The sequence below is a fragment of the Pelodiscus sinensis genome, chromosome 5 (assembly GCF_049634645.1).
Source record: "Pelodiscus sinensis isolate JC-2024 chromosome 5, ASM4963464v1, whole genome shotgun sequence".
NCBI lineage: Eukaryota > Metazoa > Chordata > Testudines > Trionychidae > Pelodiscus > Pelodiscus sinensis.
Window position 1 is genome coordinate 69,249,059 of NC_134715.1, and position 15,361 is coordinate 69,264,419.

General features: G+C 38.8%; 1 protein-coding gene across 2 annotated transcripts in view; it reads right to left on the reverse strand.

Annotated features, from left to right (window-relative positions):
* GLRA3 (glycine receptor alpha 3) overlaps positions 1-15,361 on the reverse strand; it is a 141,105-nt gene that overhangs the window by 2,567 nt on the left and 123,177 nt on the right. For both annotated transcript variants that reach the window (XM_075930226.1, XM_075930225.1), the window contains 2 exons: positions 10,463-10,677; positions 7,556-7,702 (listed from right to left, as the gene is read on the reverse strand). In XM_075930226.1, the coding sequence (XP_075786341.1) occupies positions 7,556-7,702; positions 10,463-10,677 (362 nt within the window). The remainder of the gene's footprint in view (positions 1-7,555; positions 7,703-10,462; positions 10,678-15,361) is intronic.

Consider the following 15,361-nt stretch of genomic DNA (forward strand, 5'->3'; position numbering starts at 1 on the left):
TATTAAATGTGATTTGATTAAACAAAACTGTTTTCTAAACTAAGTACTCTGGTACCAGTGCTTCTGTTGTCTGGAAAAAACAGGTGACACTGATGATCAATTTGTTGTCATAAAAATCCCTCAAGTTTATTTTCTTTGAAATATAATAGGGTTATGCCCCTGAGCATCTTAGCAAATATTCATTGTGGGGCCTATGCTCCATGAACTTATCTAATTCCTCTATGAACACAGTTTTAGTTTTGTATAATTAAATGGACCAGCACCTCAGGTGATGAAGCCACTCAGTTGGAGGAACATTACTTAAAGAGCTGGACCATAGAATAGCCCTTTCAAAAAACGCATTCAATGTTGATTTGAAAACTCAAATCTTCATTTTAATTTCTTTCCTTTTCCTTCATATGATTGTCTGGTGCACCATCTTCATATGTTATTTATAAAAAGGGAAAAAATCAATTAACACTTATTTTTAAAAGCCTTTGCTGAAGTTTTGATATAAAGTAGTTCTCATGTATACTGTTTAACAAATTAATTATCAAAAATTGCTAGTCAAAGTGGATTGCATGCATCTTCTTTTTATTTGACATATTTTTCCAGCTCTTTAAAAAAATTAGTAATTAAAGGGTGCTCCTAAATGTAAGTAAATATTTTTGAAACACAACCAGAATTCTTAGAGGCTTGAAAATAATGAGCTGGGTTGGTTTATTTGCATGTCAGTGTCACCATATTAAATACCTAAGCAGAAAATGATCAAAATATTTAAATTCTCTTGGGTTCAAGATGTTTTCTGTTTGATATAAACTTTAAATAATTTATTCTTCCTGAGGAATAACATATATACTTGCTGAAATGTGTTCACTGTATTTTTTAGCTGTAAGTAATACTAATAGTTTTAGGATATTTTTATAACCTTTGAGTTATTTTAAACATTTTAATGTTTTACTCGCCACACTTTTTTTGCAGAAAACATTCATAATACAAAGTTGCATAGGCTTTTTAAAATATGTATCCAATTCTAAATTATTTCTCTTAGCTCTGATGTTAATTTTCAAGCCTTCTCTGGAACAGCAGAAAGTCACATTTTAATTTCATTTTCTGATGTGAGATGTACACAAGTCAGTATAGACTACAGAATTAACAAACAAAAACTGTTTCGATAACACTTTACGTCATCACATACAGATAATAATGAAGGTTAACGGAGTCCACATGGGGGAAAACATTAGTTCAGACAAAAGAACAGGGCCCTCGTTAATGACTGGTTATCACATTATGACAAATGGCACATTTTCTACATAGTTTACCCTTAAATTTGTACTGTAGATTTGAGCCAAAGTCCCGTCTATAGGTTCTGCACTTCTCAAGCCATTGCTACGCCGCAATGATTCATTGATTTCATTTCCATCAAGCACTCCCCCAAAATACTTTCATCAAAGTATCAAAGTATGGGAAGGAAGACAAAAAGGAAAAAGCAAAACAAAGGAAAACAAAAGAAAACAAATGTGATTATCATTAAAATGTATAATCAGTCCAGTCTGTGAATCTATTTTTGTACTAAAGATACCATGATCTTTAGGTCTTTGAAAACAGAATTTAAAAAGTTTGACTATTCCTGAAAAGTAAGTATATTGCATTAGAACTTAGTTTAAAAATAGAACTGTATTTTTCAAAGTATGTACAGCATTCCTCTATGTGCTTGTTTCTTTTGAAACATCAACAAGAAAAATAAGCTCTGTAATGATCAATTATGTATGATGCTTCTAACTCTGCCTCTTCTGTCATCTCTTTCTGCTTATTTTAGGCCCTTTACAAAAAAAAAAAAAAACAAGTTTATGAAATGTTTTTAATTCTTAAAAAAAGTTCAGAACAAACAAAGTAAAGTTTATTGAAAATATTTGTTGAAGGCCAGACCTTGCTCATCTGATTCAGGCAAAGCAATCACTGACTACATACGGAGTACAACAGCCATTCTGAGGTAATGTTTTACCTGCAATTGCAGGGATTATTATCTCAGTTGTGTTTTAATTCATGTTATATTGGTCCAAAGGTGGCAATGTTTTATTCTATAGTAATTTTTTTAAACAATTTCAGTCAAACATTAGGATGGTGCTTGGAGTGTATATGTGGAAATAAATCTGTATAATTTCCATCCTCTCCACTGCATCAGTGATGGTAGACTCAAATATCAATTTGTCTGTTTTCTGTCACAAACATCTCTGTGCTTTACTTCATGTATTCCTTTTATTCATGAAACATTCTCCTGAAATCTGTCCATAAAACCATTACATACTCCTTCAAATTCATCCCTATAACTTACTTCTATGATGGCTGTCAGGAAGACAACAATGATTAGAATAATGGCATATTGGTTTAGATGACTTGAATGGAAGTAAACTTGGGCTATAAATAAACACACACAAATAAGCAAAAGTTAACATTAGTCTTTTTCTGCTCTTCCCCATGAGAGTTGGACTGGGTCTTTAAATACAAAATCACCTTTAAATAATTTGGAACCAAAGTTAAGATCACACACCAGGAATCATCATCTTCATTAATGTCACCCTATCTCATTCCTCCTTTTGTTCATCCCACTCACTTGTTTCAACTGGTCTCAAATTAGACTGGAAGGCCTTCAAGGAAAGGATTTAATTTTTAACACAGTATGTTACTATGCAGCTAGTACAGTGGGGCTGGTCATGACTGTCTGCTAACATCAGAGCTAGTTGATAATGAATGAGGAATATTTATGTGAAAATTGTCATTCATTTTTCATTAAAATTATTTTTTAATTTTTCAACCAGTTCTAACAACCATAATATAAATCATCACAATAATGTCCAGATTCACTTTTGCCAGTATCTAGGTATAAAAATTGCTTCATTGGGAAAAATGTTGCAGATGGTTCTTGTAGCAAATTATAGATGTGCAGTATTACAAATTTTAAAAAATCCCTTTGAGTCATATGCTTTGCCTATGCAGAAAAACCCAAGGAGGGACTAGAGAATACTAATTTTACAAATGGAAACTCATCTGGTCAAGAGGGGGGTTTTGTACCTATGGAAGTTACATCCCTCCAAGCCTGTCAGTGGCTTAGCGGGATGTCAGATTGAAGATGGACAGGATTGTCTAATAGGCTTTTTCATCCCTAAACTCTCTGCTTCTATAGTCTAACTAGGTATGATATGGAACAGACAAGAGGATACTAAATTGTGACAAGAGGATACTTAAAAATCAAGGAAGCTTCTTCAGGTTATTTGAACACTTATCTTGGTATTTAATTTCTCTTCATTCTCCTGTTGATTACCTAGTCAAATAGAGGTCAGTGAAGAACTCTTCTTTTTATGATGCATTTTAAAAAGTCAAATAAAATCTAATCCATAAGAATCAGTGATTGTTTAAATTGTGCCAAATGAGTAAAGACTGTATACTAAGCTTTATAATCAGTGACGATAGTAGCCAAGTAAGAAACTGATGGGGGAAAGTAAAACACAGTGTTAAAGTGCATTTGTTAATTTACTAAATATAACTGCAGATAAATGTCATGTTTAGAAATTGTACTGAGGAATCATAATGTTTCTTGGGGAAAAAATGTTTAACTCTGTTTTATTCCAGAAGACTTCAGTTATTTTTAGCAGTGTTAGTGAGAATGTAAGAACAACCATAGTGGGTCAGACCAAAGGTCCATCTAGCCCAGTATCCTGTCTTCTGACAGTGGTCAATGTCAGATGGCCCAGAGGGAGTGAACAGAACATGTAATCATCAAGTCAATTCAGGAAGTTTGTGGAGACTGTGTACTGGGGATAACTGTCCAGTACAAGTGCTGAAGGAACCAATCAGGCGTCATGCACAGCTTGACCTACTGTTCACAAACAGAGAAGAATTAGTAGAAGGAGTAGATGTGTGTGGCAATCTGGGAAGCAGTGATCATGAGCTGGTCAATTTCAGGATCCTGATGAAAGAAAGAAAGGAGAGCAGCAAAATACACACCCTGAACTTCAGAAAAGCAGACTTTGACTCCCTCAGGGAACTGATGGGCAGGATTCCCTGGGATGCTAATATGAAGGGGAAAGGAATACAGGAGAGCTGTCAATATTTTTAAAAAGCCTTATTGAAGGCACAGGAAGAAGCCATCCCGAGGCACAGTAAGAAAAGCAAATATGGTAAGTGACTAGTTTTGCTTAGCAGTGAAATCCTTGGTGAGCTTAAACACAAAAAGGAAGCTTACAAAAAGTGGAAACTTGGACAGATGACTAGGGAGGAGCATAAATATATTACTCAAGCATGCAAGGGTGTAATCAGGAAGGCCAAAGTGCATTTGGAATTGCAGCTAGCAAGGGATGTGAAGAGTAACAAGAAAGGTTCTACAGGAATGTTAGCAATAAGAGGGTGGTCAGAGAAGGTGTGGGCCCCTTACTGGAGGAGGGAAGTTAACCTAGTGACAGATGATGTGGGAAAAACTGAAGTACTCAATGCTTTTTTTGCCTTTGTCTTCATAAACAAGGCCAGCTCCCCGACTACTGCACTAGGTAATGCAGTATGAGAAGGAGGTGGGCAGCCCTCAGTGGAGAAAGAACAGGTTAAGAACTATTTAGAAAAGTTGGCCATACACAAATCCATGGGGTAGGATTTAATGCATCAAAGTACGCTGAAGGATGCTGATGTGATTGCAGAGCCTTTGGCCATTATCTTTGAAAACACATGGAGATCAGGGGAGGTCCTGGACAATAGAAAAAAGGCAAATGTAGTGCCCACCTTTAAAAAAAGAGAAGAAGGACAATCCAGGGAATTACAGACTGGTCAGCCTCACTTAGTCCCCTGGAAAAATCATGGAGGGATCCTCCAGGAATCCATTTTGAAACACTAGGAAGAGAAGAAAGTGATCAGGAATAGTCAACATGGATTAACCAAGGGCAAGTCATGCCTGACCAACCTGATTGCTTTCTGTGATGAGGTAACAGGCTTTGTGGACATGGGGAAGCCAATGGATGTGATATTCCTTGACTTTAGCGAAGCTTTTGATACGGTCTCCCACATAATTCTTGTTAGCAAGTTAAGGAAGTATGGATTGGATCAGGGGTTCCCAAACTTTTTGACACGGGGACCAGTAAATCTATTCATGAGCTTTTGGAGGACTGGTAACATTCATTTGCATATTTGCATATTCATTCAGCAAATGATGAATATTCAAATAAGTTGTTTCTGGTCCTTCCAAAGCCTCCAGTGCCAGCATTTAGCAAAGCTTTTGATACAGTCACCCATGATATTCTTGCCAGCAAGTTAAGGGAATATGGATTGGATAAATGGATTATACAATGGGTAGAAAGCTGGCTAGATCAGGGTTTCCCAAACTTTTTACTTTAGTTGGAACCCATTTTTTTCAGTATTGTTTTTTGCAGCCCAAAAATATAAATGCATATTTAAAAAAAAAAGAATAAATTTTCAGTGTTCCACCTGGCTGCATCCTCCACCCAGCCTGGGCCAGGGCTTGGGGAACCCAGTGCCACATGAGCACTTCAGGAGGCGGGAGCAGGAGCAGATTGGGGGTAGGGTATCTGGCTAAGAGGGAGGGTGTAAGGAAGGGTGGGATTGCCAGGTGTCCGGTTTTGTACTGGAGAGTCTGGTATTTGAAGGTTTTGTATGGGAAAGAAATTGAGAAATTACCAGACATAAAATGCCTGGTAATATTTTCTAATTAGGTAAGTTTTATTGTTATTAGGTGTATCAGTCCTTAGCTGCAAACTGCCTGGCTGGTAGATATGCTCACACTGTCTGAATGTGTCTACCTGCCAGGCAGTTCGCAACTACTCAAGGGAGGGTATGTGGGGTGGGGCGGGGGAGCAAAATGGAATCCCTGGCCAGACTCACTCATCTGCCAGGGTCTGCATGTGCCCAAGTCAGTCCTGCTCCCCACCTTCACTTCACAATCTCCCCAGTCCAGCCCTGCTTCCAGCAGCCAGTTCCTCCCACCCCCCACCAATCAGCCCCACTCTCCCGAAGACCCCCCTGACCAGCCCCGCTGCCCCCGGGACCAACCGGCAGCGCCCCAGCTGCTGTACCACAGGCGTCCGGAGCAAAGCCGCGGAGCACGGGGGCAACGGGACAGCCCAAACCCGCCGCGGCTGTCCTGCTGCCCGCGTGCTCCACGACTTTGCTCCCCGTATCCCTGGTCTGCTGGTCTCCAGCTATTGAATGCTTTTTTATGTAAATACCAATCCTTCCCTACAAACCTTACCATTGTGAGGCTATTTATTGTATACATGACTCTCCAGGCCTGGTGAATTGTGCAACAGATTTATAATACGTTGGCAATACAAGGAGAATAAGCTGTTGAATTATTTCTTTGCTTGTGACCTAAATAATAAAGTCTTCAGGAAGAAAAGACACTGGTGCTAAATGACATGTTCTCTTTAATACAGTTTGAAATCTGATACATAGCAATATTGTAAATAATGGCCTCATCCAACTCCTGTAAAAACAAATGAAAGACTCTTATTGACTTAGGTGGAAGATGGATTAGGTACTTTATGTATGGCTAGGGGGGAAAAATAATGTCTCCACCATTTTTCCCTCTAAAGCAATCAGCAATGAATAGTGGAAGTCTAACTCACATAGCTGAGTACTATGGCACAAATCCAGGAAATCTTTATTGATATTTACCGAGATATAACTTTCACTCTCTTTACTAGGAAAGGCCTTATAGAATTTGACTTTGGAGCTTAGAATGTGCGGCCTTTACTCATGATGAGTACTGGGGAGTAATCAGTTCGAATTACTCTGGGGAGTAGTTATTTCAAAATAGCAGCACCAGAACAGCCATAATACTGCTATTTCAAAATAACTATTTTCAAATTAATGTTAGTCCTCTAAAAAAGAAGGAGTACAGATTTTTTAATAAGTGGCCTGTTATTTTGAAATATTTTGAAATAACAGGCTTGGTAGTGTGGACACTCCACTTACAATTCCAACCTAAGAGGGGTTATTTCAAAATAAAGCCTTAATGTAGACCAGAGCTGAAGGCATAGCTCCTCAGTAGATCATAGCAATTGATAGTTGTGATCACCACATGAGTGAAGGTGGCACAATGTGGTGATTAAATATAATGATGAAGAAAAACAGGCTTACCTGTATTTAGCAGAAAATGTACTTTTCACCAGCAGGAAAACTCAGAAAAAGTGAACTTTAATCATTAGGGCTCAATGGAAATCCTTAGACTTAAACTAAGAAACTGTATTTAATAAATCACCATGCAATTTTTGTGTGCCATAGACAACTTGTACAATGTTTTCACAGAATGAAATTCACTCCTGGAATGTGGGGTTCATACATTACCTACTCACAATTTAAATTCTCTTTAATCCCTTTATTAAGAATTTAAGTAGGATTTTTCTGGGGAGTAATTCTTGTATAGTGACACACTGCCCAGGGTGAATTTCATTCTATTGACATCTTATATGTACAGCCACTTTAAGCAGTGCAATCTTTACCAACCAAAGCCCTTTTCTTTGTCCAAATCCATCTCTCTATCTCAAAGATATTGGTGTTCCTAGTTTTCTTTTACCTTGTTCTTCTTCCTCTTCCGGCGGAATCTCAGAAGTTCTTTATGCTGCCTTGACACAAAATTTACAGCTGCATACTCCAGAAGTGCAGAAAATACAAAGAGCAGGCATACTGCCATCCAAATGTCGATAGCTTTGACATATGATACCTATGGAGAAAGAGACTGAAAATATTAGGAACACAGATGCGAATTTCAGTATCTCATAATGCCAGGGGGAAATAACTGTGTGTCCTCAGACCACAGAGCTATTTTTACAAAAAAGCACTAACATGAAAGCTGCTTATATAACAGGACAAAGGGTTCAATCTTTATTTCCTCACAATTTAATTTTGTGAGAAATATATTTCTTGCCCGTTTATAAGCAAATCTCTGCATGAATGTTTAGTACTTCATTAGCATGTCTTTATGATCTGCTATACATTGCATTTAACCAAAACCCTGATAATGTAAAGGGAAAAGCAGAAAGATCATGACATTTGTTAATTTCTGGATGTGTATGATCCATTTCCAGTTCTGATCTGTGTAAGCAATACAAAGGGGCTGGCATGTGACTAAAATTGACTACGTTGGCCCTGTTCTCTGATGCACTGTGCCTCTCCTGAGGAGCACAGTCATAGGACATGCACTGGTTCTGTAATCTAGGGCCTGATCCTGCTCTGACTGAAGCCAATTAGAGGTTTAAAGTTTAATCCAGAATCAGACCCCAAATATGTGATTAAAATGTATGTGGTTTTCTCAGATATAACAGTAATTTGTTCTCTTGTATTCTCATGTGTATGTAGTGTAATTGTATCTCCAGTTGTTGGCAGCCTCTAAAGAATCAATTGAAGGGCTGTTGCAATAATTGAGGCCTAGTTGGTCTATCTAGTGTTATTACTTGTCTGGTGTTTGACCAGCTTGGCTATTTTTTAATGGATTTGACAGTTGCCAAAAAAAATTAATCTGATAATTTTTAATAGGTCTAAAGATTTTCAGTAGCACAATACACTGGGATGCCTAATGTTTGTGTTCAGCTATAGGTGCTGCAGTATCCCTGCAGTTTAAGTGAGAAAATGATGTTCTCAATCTTATCTATATGTGTAGTCTTGCTAGATACTATATGTGACTGGAGTTTTGGGGAGGGAGGGGCGAGGAGAAGAAATTGTGGTGTTGCCTTGTTGTTGAGGGTTGGGGAAGGGTGCATCAGGTTTGCCTTTTTCAGGAGGTGGGTGCTGGTTTCTTTGCACGTCAAAGGAAGTACCGCTTGGCCTACTTTATTTGTGTCTATAACTATGGCAAAGTAAGAGTTAATAAACCCTTGCAATAATTTACAATAATAAACCCTGATGGAGTAAGATGCAAAAGGGCGATAAATTGAAGTCCAAATAAAAGATCTACAAATACAACCAAAGAGCAGTCTTAAAATCATGTAAACTAGAGAAATGTGGGTGTGGAAACCAATAAACTCAAATCACTTTGCTGGCAATTAGGCCTACTGGTAGATGAAACAATAAAGATGGGGTATTCTGCCCATCATTCCCTTTAGTGATCCTTAAGTTTTTTGGGGAAAATTGAAGGTGGATGCTGGCTGACTGAAAGATGGGAGAACAGGAAGGTGTGAGCTTCACGATGGCTGCTACTCCGATCCATTTCCTGGGACCCTGGGATCCACTGTAATAGCATTGGTCCTTCACTGCCTTGATTCTGGGAGATGTCCTCACCAGAGCTGGCCAGAGAGAAGGATCCAGTTGACATCACCATCTCCACTAGCTCTACCATTTGAGATATGAAACTTGGTTACGTTTCCTTGTCCCTTAAATTCTGTGCCCTTTCCCTTCTCTCTCTTATTTTTTCTCTTTCCGATTTTCCCTTTGCCTTCTGTTTAATAAGAGTCTGGATTGGCTTGCTGAGACCGAATATTTTGCTACTACATGAAATAATTCCCATTGGCTTCAATGAGAGTTCAGGGTGATTAGTCTTTCCTGTAAAAGAAAACTTTTAAGTACCAACATATAGATTATTTAAAAATAGACAACATGATTTTTTTATATTTGGGGATTTCATCTGTGCTGATGACAAATATGCCATTGTAAAATACTTTGGGCTTGGTTTTCACCCTTAGTCAGTCAGGTCCTGGTGGTGATGACACTGGTCTAATATTCCTCACTGTACGAGGATACTGAACGGGTGGACTGAGGATGAGCCCAAGACAGCATTCCCTATAAGCTGTATGATTATGCGGCCCCTTATGCAGAGCACCCACAGTTAGGTTTTTTGTTTCTACTGGTGGTGTATGTTTGCACATCCCTCAATGCGGACAAAAGAATTCTGCACTTGGATGGAAAAAATCTGCACGTGAATGAAAAAGATTAAAGGGAATGTTGGTCCTAGATCCCTGAAACTAGCTGACCAGATGCACATAGTAAGCTCTTACATGAAAAAGAGAACTAACTCATTGTGCCTCCAGAACCAGGGTGGGGAGTTGGAAATTGTTACTCTGTAAGTAATAGTCTTAATATTTTCAGAATACATTGGCTTATATTGAAACCAAGAAAGGGACAAATTCATCATCCCCCCCCCCCCCCCCCCACACACACACACATACACACATACACAAATCTTGGCAAGACTAATAGGCCGATGAAGAACTGTTCCTTCAGGATTCTAAGTCTGCGCCATTAAAGTCACTGGAATTAAGCCAGCTGAGAATTTAGCCCAATAGACCAATTGGTAAAGAAACAAAATGTGTTCTGTTGAATGAAAAAAAAAGATCAAAGTGGTTTTTCTCCCTTGTGTTAAATGAACATTTATTTTTTAATGAGAAGAGCACATGCAAAGGTTATTGAAGGCCTCTGACAGCCATATAGAATCATCATTCGGTCTAAAAGTGATATTAGTATGATACAAGCAAAGCAGGTTTTTGCCTACCTTTGGAAGTGATGCTCGTGAACCTGAACTTTGTGTTGTCATAGTCAGTACAGTTGTTATGCCTAACGCCACTCTGGCTGGAGCTGCATCCATATTGATCCAAAATGACACCCAGGAGAGAATGACAATCAGTAGACTGGGTATGTACATTTGAATGAGATAGTAACCCATTTGCCTTTCAAGGTGGAATCGGACTTCAATGCATGTAAACTTTCCTAGTTTAAAAAAAAGTTTAATGAAAATAGGAAGGCTATTTTTGTCACTGTCTAATATGTACTCTAAATACAACATTTATATGACTAGTTCATCTACAGTTTTTTTCTAGTGGAGTTACAATTGTTTTGGTTTATCTTTCTGAATACACAAATTTCCCCATCACCATAGGAACATTTATCAAAGAGAAAGAAACTGAATCTCCAGAAGTTTCTCTGCTTTTAAAATTCAGAAAGCAGCTCTAGAGTTGTGATTCTTACACACTAACCAGTCTGTCATTGGTCATAATGAGCAACAAGTCATTTTCCATTCTTTGCCATCTGAGCTGTGTTTAGAGATATTGCTATTTCCAAAGGGCAATTGTGCTCTCTTGTGCCATCAAGCCTACCATGTCATGGCTCAGTTTTAAGCTTAATTTTATATCTCAAACATTATCTAAAAGAAAAGGAAAAACTATGTAGCACTTTAAAGATTAACAAGATGGTTTAATAGGTGATGAGCTTTCGTGGGCCAGACCCACTAACACGGCTACCTCTCTAGTATTATCTAAAAGGAAATTCTGGTGTATGTGCCTCCATTCATCCATCCATCCTTGAGACTAGGTTGCTGACAATATGTATGCCTCACCCCCCTTCTAAAATGTTCTAACTTGAAAACCTAGTGACCAATGTTTTCAAATGGGGCTTTGAATAAGGTTACCTTAGGAACCTGAATAAGTGGTTTGATTTTTTTCCCCAAAGTATTCAGTACCAGCAGTTCCTACTAACTTGATTAAAGATTAGAAGGAAACATATTCATCTATGGAAGTATAACACACTATTGCCCACTAACAAACAAAAGCAATACGAAAACAAACATTTTTAACCCTTCTAAACCAGAATTTGTCTCTCTTTCTAACCTTGTGGTATTCTTTTTTAGTAATTTCCTTTTGTTATTACTAACTCTTAGCCTTTTATGGCAATGTCGTTGATATAATTTCTGCTGTCATAAATATATTTCACCATGGATCTTTGTGCTTTATTTGCATGAATGCATTTTAAACATTCCGGATTTTGGATGAGTGCCTTTATTTATTTAAAAGGTTTGCAGTTATTCCAGAAGATGTTAATTTCCAATAAATTACACCAGTTATATTTTATAACTCGCTTTTATCAACCAATGTCACACTTTTACATCAGATCCCATGCTTACAATGCATTCATGTATCATCTTGTATGACCTTTGGACTAAAACCTTATTATTTGGCATATAAAACTTAATTTCCAATTACAGCTGATTTAAATTTCTTATATATTCTACTTCTGGACAAATTAAACTACTTGTAAAGTGTATTATTAATTTGTTTTTCCTCAATATAGCTTTGTTATAAAGCCATTAGGTTTGTGTGTAAATTTTGCAGTAAATTTCATGGAGAGGTAATACTTCTTGCTGTGGTGCAAACCAAGTGTCCACATTTAAGTAAAACTATGAAAATGGAACTCAACCATGTAATGTAAAAATCCTATTTTAAAATGAGAGAACACAACCTTACATAGTTTTATATATCATCTAAATCATTCACTTCACTCATAATCTCTGTTTGGCACTCCTGAAGATAATTCTCAAGTACTGTCTATTTTTCTAGCCCAAGTCTACCATAAAAACCTGACACATGCTTATCATGCTTCAGCTTCTTTAGCCTCCCCCTTCCTGGCCTCTCTGATTTACCAATGAAATCCTGGCCTACTGCAGTCAATACAAATTTTGTCATTGACTTCAATGTGGTCAAGACTTCACCCCACATATCTCCTTCTGGTCTATTCAAAATGCTGTAGGTCGAGGTTGGGCAACAATTTTTTGTGGGGTCCCACTCCAAGATTTTGAAAAGTGGCCAAGGGCCACACTTTTCTGTGGCAGAGGTGCAGGGTCTAGGATGATGCAGAAGGGTGCACAGGGCAAGGGACTGGGATGCAGGAGATGGTGTGATGTCTGAGGGAATTTGGGTGAAGGAGGAGGTAGTGACCTGCAGCAAGGGAATGGGATGCAGGGTATGGGAAGAGGTCTGGGTGCAGGAGAGGATTCTGGGCTGGGGGAGGGGTGTAGGAGGTGGGTACAGGTTCTGGGAGGGAGTTCTGACCTGGGGTAGGGGGAGTGCAGAGGGCTTGGATGGTGACCTGAGGGAGGGAGTTGGGGTGCAGGATGATCTGGGGTGCTAGAGGCATGCTCTGACTGGGAAGCATCTCCCAGTTAGCAGCCCTACAGCACTTCCAAGGCAAGCTGGGCTTCCTGTCTGCTGCAGCTCCAGATTGCTTAAAACTGCAGGATTTTCCCTCCATGTGGCTCTCAGCTCCGAGAAGGGGAAGAGGCTTGTGCTATGCCGTCCCCCAGGCCAATCTCTCAGCTGCTAGTAGCTGGTTGTTTCCAGACAATAGGAGTTGAGAGATTGGCTGGGGTCTGTTCTTATTGGCCAGTTCCTTCCAATCAACAGGAACTAAGGATTGGGTTGGAGGTGGGGTAATCACACGAAGCCTCTCCCTCCCTCTAGAGCAGAGAGCCACACAAGCAGCCCTGCACTTAAAACAGGGCAATAATTGTGCCTGAGAGTCCCAGCAGGGTTTCTGTGGGCCAGATCTGGTGGCTTGGTGGGCCAGATCTTGCCTGTGAGATGTGTTTTGCTCAGCCCTGCTGTAGATAAAGCTGCCTCACTTACCAGTTTCACCTCTTCTGTCTTCACTAGCCAGTGACGTGAGAGGGCTGGTATTGTCTGATACACTGTACAGGAAAGTTATAATCTGGTACACCATATCAGCACGTTATTTTTGGACATTATGGCCGGAAGGACTCCCTGCCAGCCATCCCCGGCCCCTCCATGTTTGCTGAATCTCTGAGTACAGGGCTAAGGTCTGGAGGGCACTGTTCTTCTTTCTTTGCAGCCCTTCCCAGAAACAATGTAACACTTCATCTTTGTATGAACAAATCATTGTTTAATAATGAAGTCCACACCATGATTACACACAGGAGAAATGTACTAAATATTTTTTCCTCTGCTTTCACAAAGGCCATGGAAGTCAATAGAAGGCTTTTCAAACTCTACAACTTAAATCCAGAGCTGGGCCTCAAGTGATTCTCGTGACTTGAGAAAACCTGATTAGTGTATTAATCAGAAGAGTTCCATTTCAGATTTGTCTGATGGAGACATGTTTGGAAACTAATTTTCTTTCCTTCTGAACACTGAGGTTTTTACAAAAATTGGAAACTCATGTTTTGGCTAAAAGTGGAAATATTTAAACTGAAACTGAAAAATTTTCAATCCTGAAATTGTGCCTCAGTAAATTCTAGTATAGGTACCTCATGCTCCCATTCTCAGCTATTGATAAAGCTCCCTTATTGGACTACATCTTCCATGATGCTTGATAATCTTCCCACTTGGTGGGAAAAAGTGACAGTTGTATGGTTGCAATGAATCATGGGAGATGAAATCCAGCAGTGAAGCTCGTCCTGTGTAGGAGAAATGGGAGCATGAGAAACATAAACTACAACTCTCATGAGGCACTGCAGCAACATTTCAGAATTAAAATATGTTGGTTCTGACTGTTATTTTTTGTATAAAAATAAATTTTATGCAAAAGCAGACATTATGAAAAATGAAACAAAAAACAGGACTATGTAGCACTTTAAAGACTAACAAGATGGTTTATTAGGTGATGAGCTTTCGTGGGCCAGACCCACTTCCTCAGATCAAATAGTGGAAGAAAATTGTCACAACCATATATACCAAAGGTTACAATTAAAAAAATGAACACATATGAAAAGGACAAATCAAATTTCAGAACAGAAGGGAGTTGTGGGGGGAGGTAAATGTCTGTGAGCTAATGATATTAGAGGTGATAATTGGGGAAGCTATCTTTGTAATGGGTACTGTAATTAGAGTCTTTATTCAAACTTAAGTGTAAAGTGTCGAATTTGAGCATGAACGACAGTTCAGAGGATTCTCTTTCAAGTGTATTCTTAAAAGGCCTTTGAAGCAGGATGCAGATAATCAAGTCATTGAGACAATGTCCTTTCTGGTTGAAATGGCAAGAAACTGTTTTTTCTTTGTTATCTTGTCTAATCTGTTTTGTGGGCATTGATCCTTTGGCGAAGTATCTGAGACGTTTGTCCAATGTACATAGCAGACAGACACTTTCGGCACATGATAGCATAAATTATATTTCTGGATGCACAGGAATATGTGTTCTTTATCTTATAACTCACTTGTTTAGGTCCAATAATGGTATCAGCAGAGTGAATATGTGGACAAAGCTGGCAACGGGGTTTGTTGCAAGGGAAAATACCAGAGTTGGTATTAGTGTGGTATGTCCTGTGGTTGTCGGAAAGAATCATCTCGAGGTTAGGTGGTTGTCTATAGGAGACTATGGGTCTGTCTCCCAGAGCCTCTCGGAGTTTAGTATCCTGTTCCAGTATAGGCTGTAGTTTATTGATAATGTGTTGGACAGGTTTAAGTTGGGGGCTGTAGGTGATGACAAGTGGTGTTCTATTGTTGGTTTTCTTAGGTCTGTCTTGAAGTAGATGGTTTCTAGGTATTTGTCTGGCTCTTTCAATTTGCTTTTTTATTTCTCTGGGTGGGTAGTTGAGGTTTATAAATGCTTGGTAGAGATCCTGAAGTTTCTGGTCTCTGTCAGTGGGATTAGAGCAGATGCGGTTGTA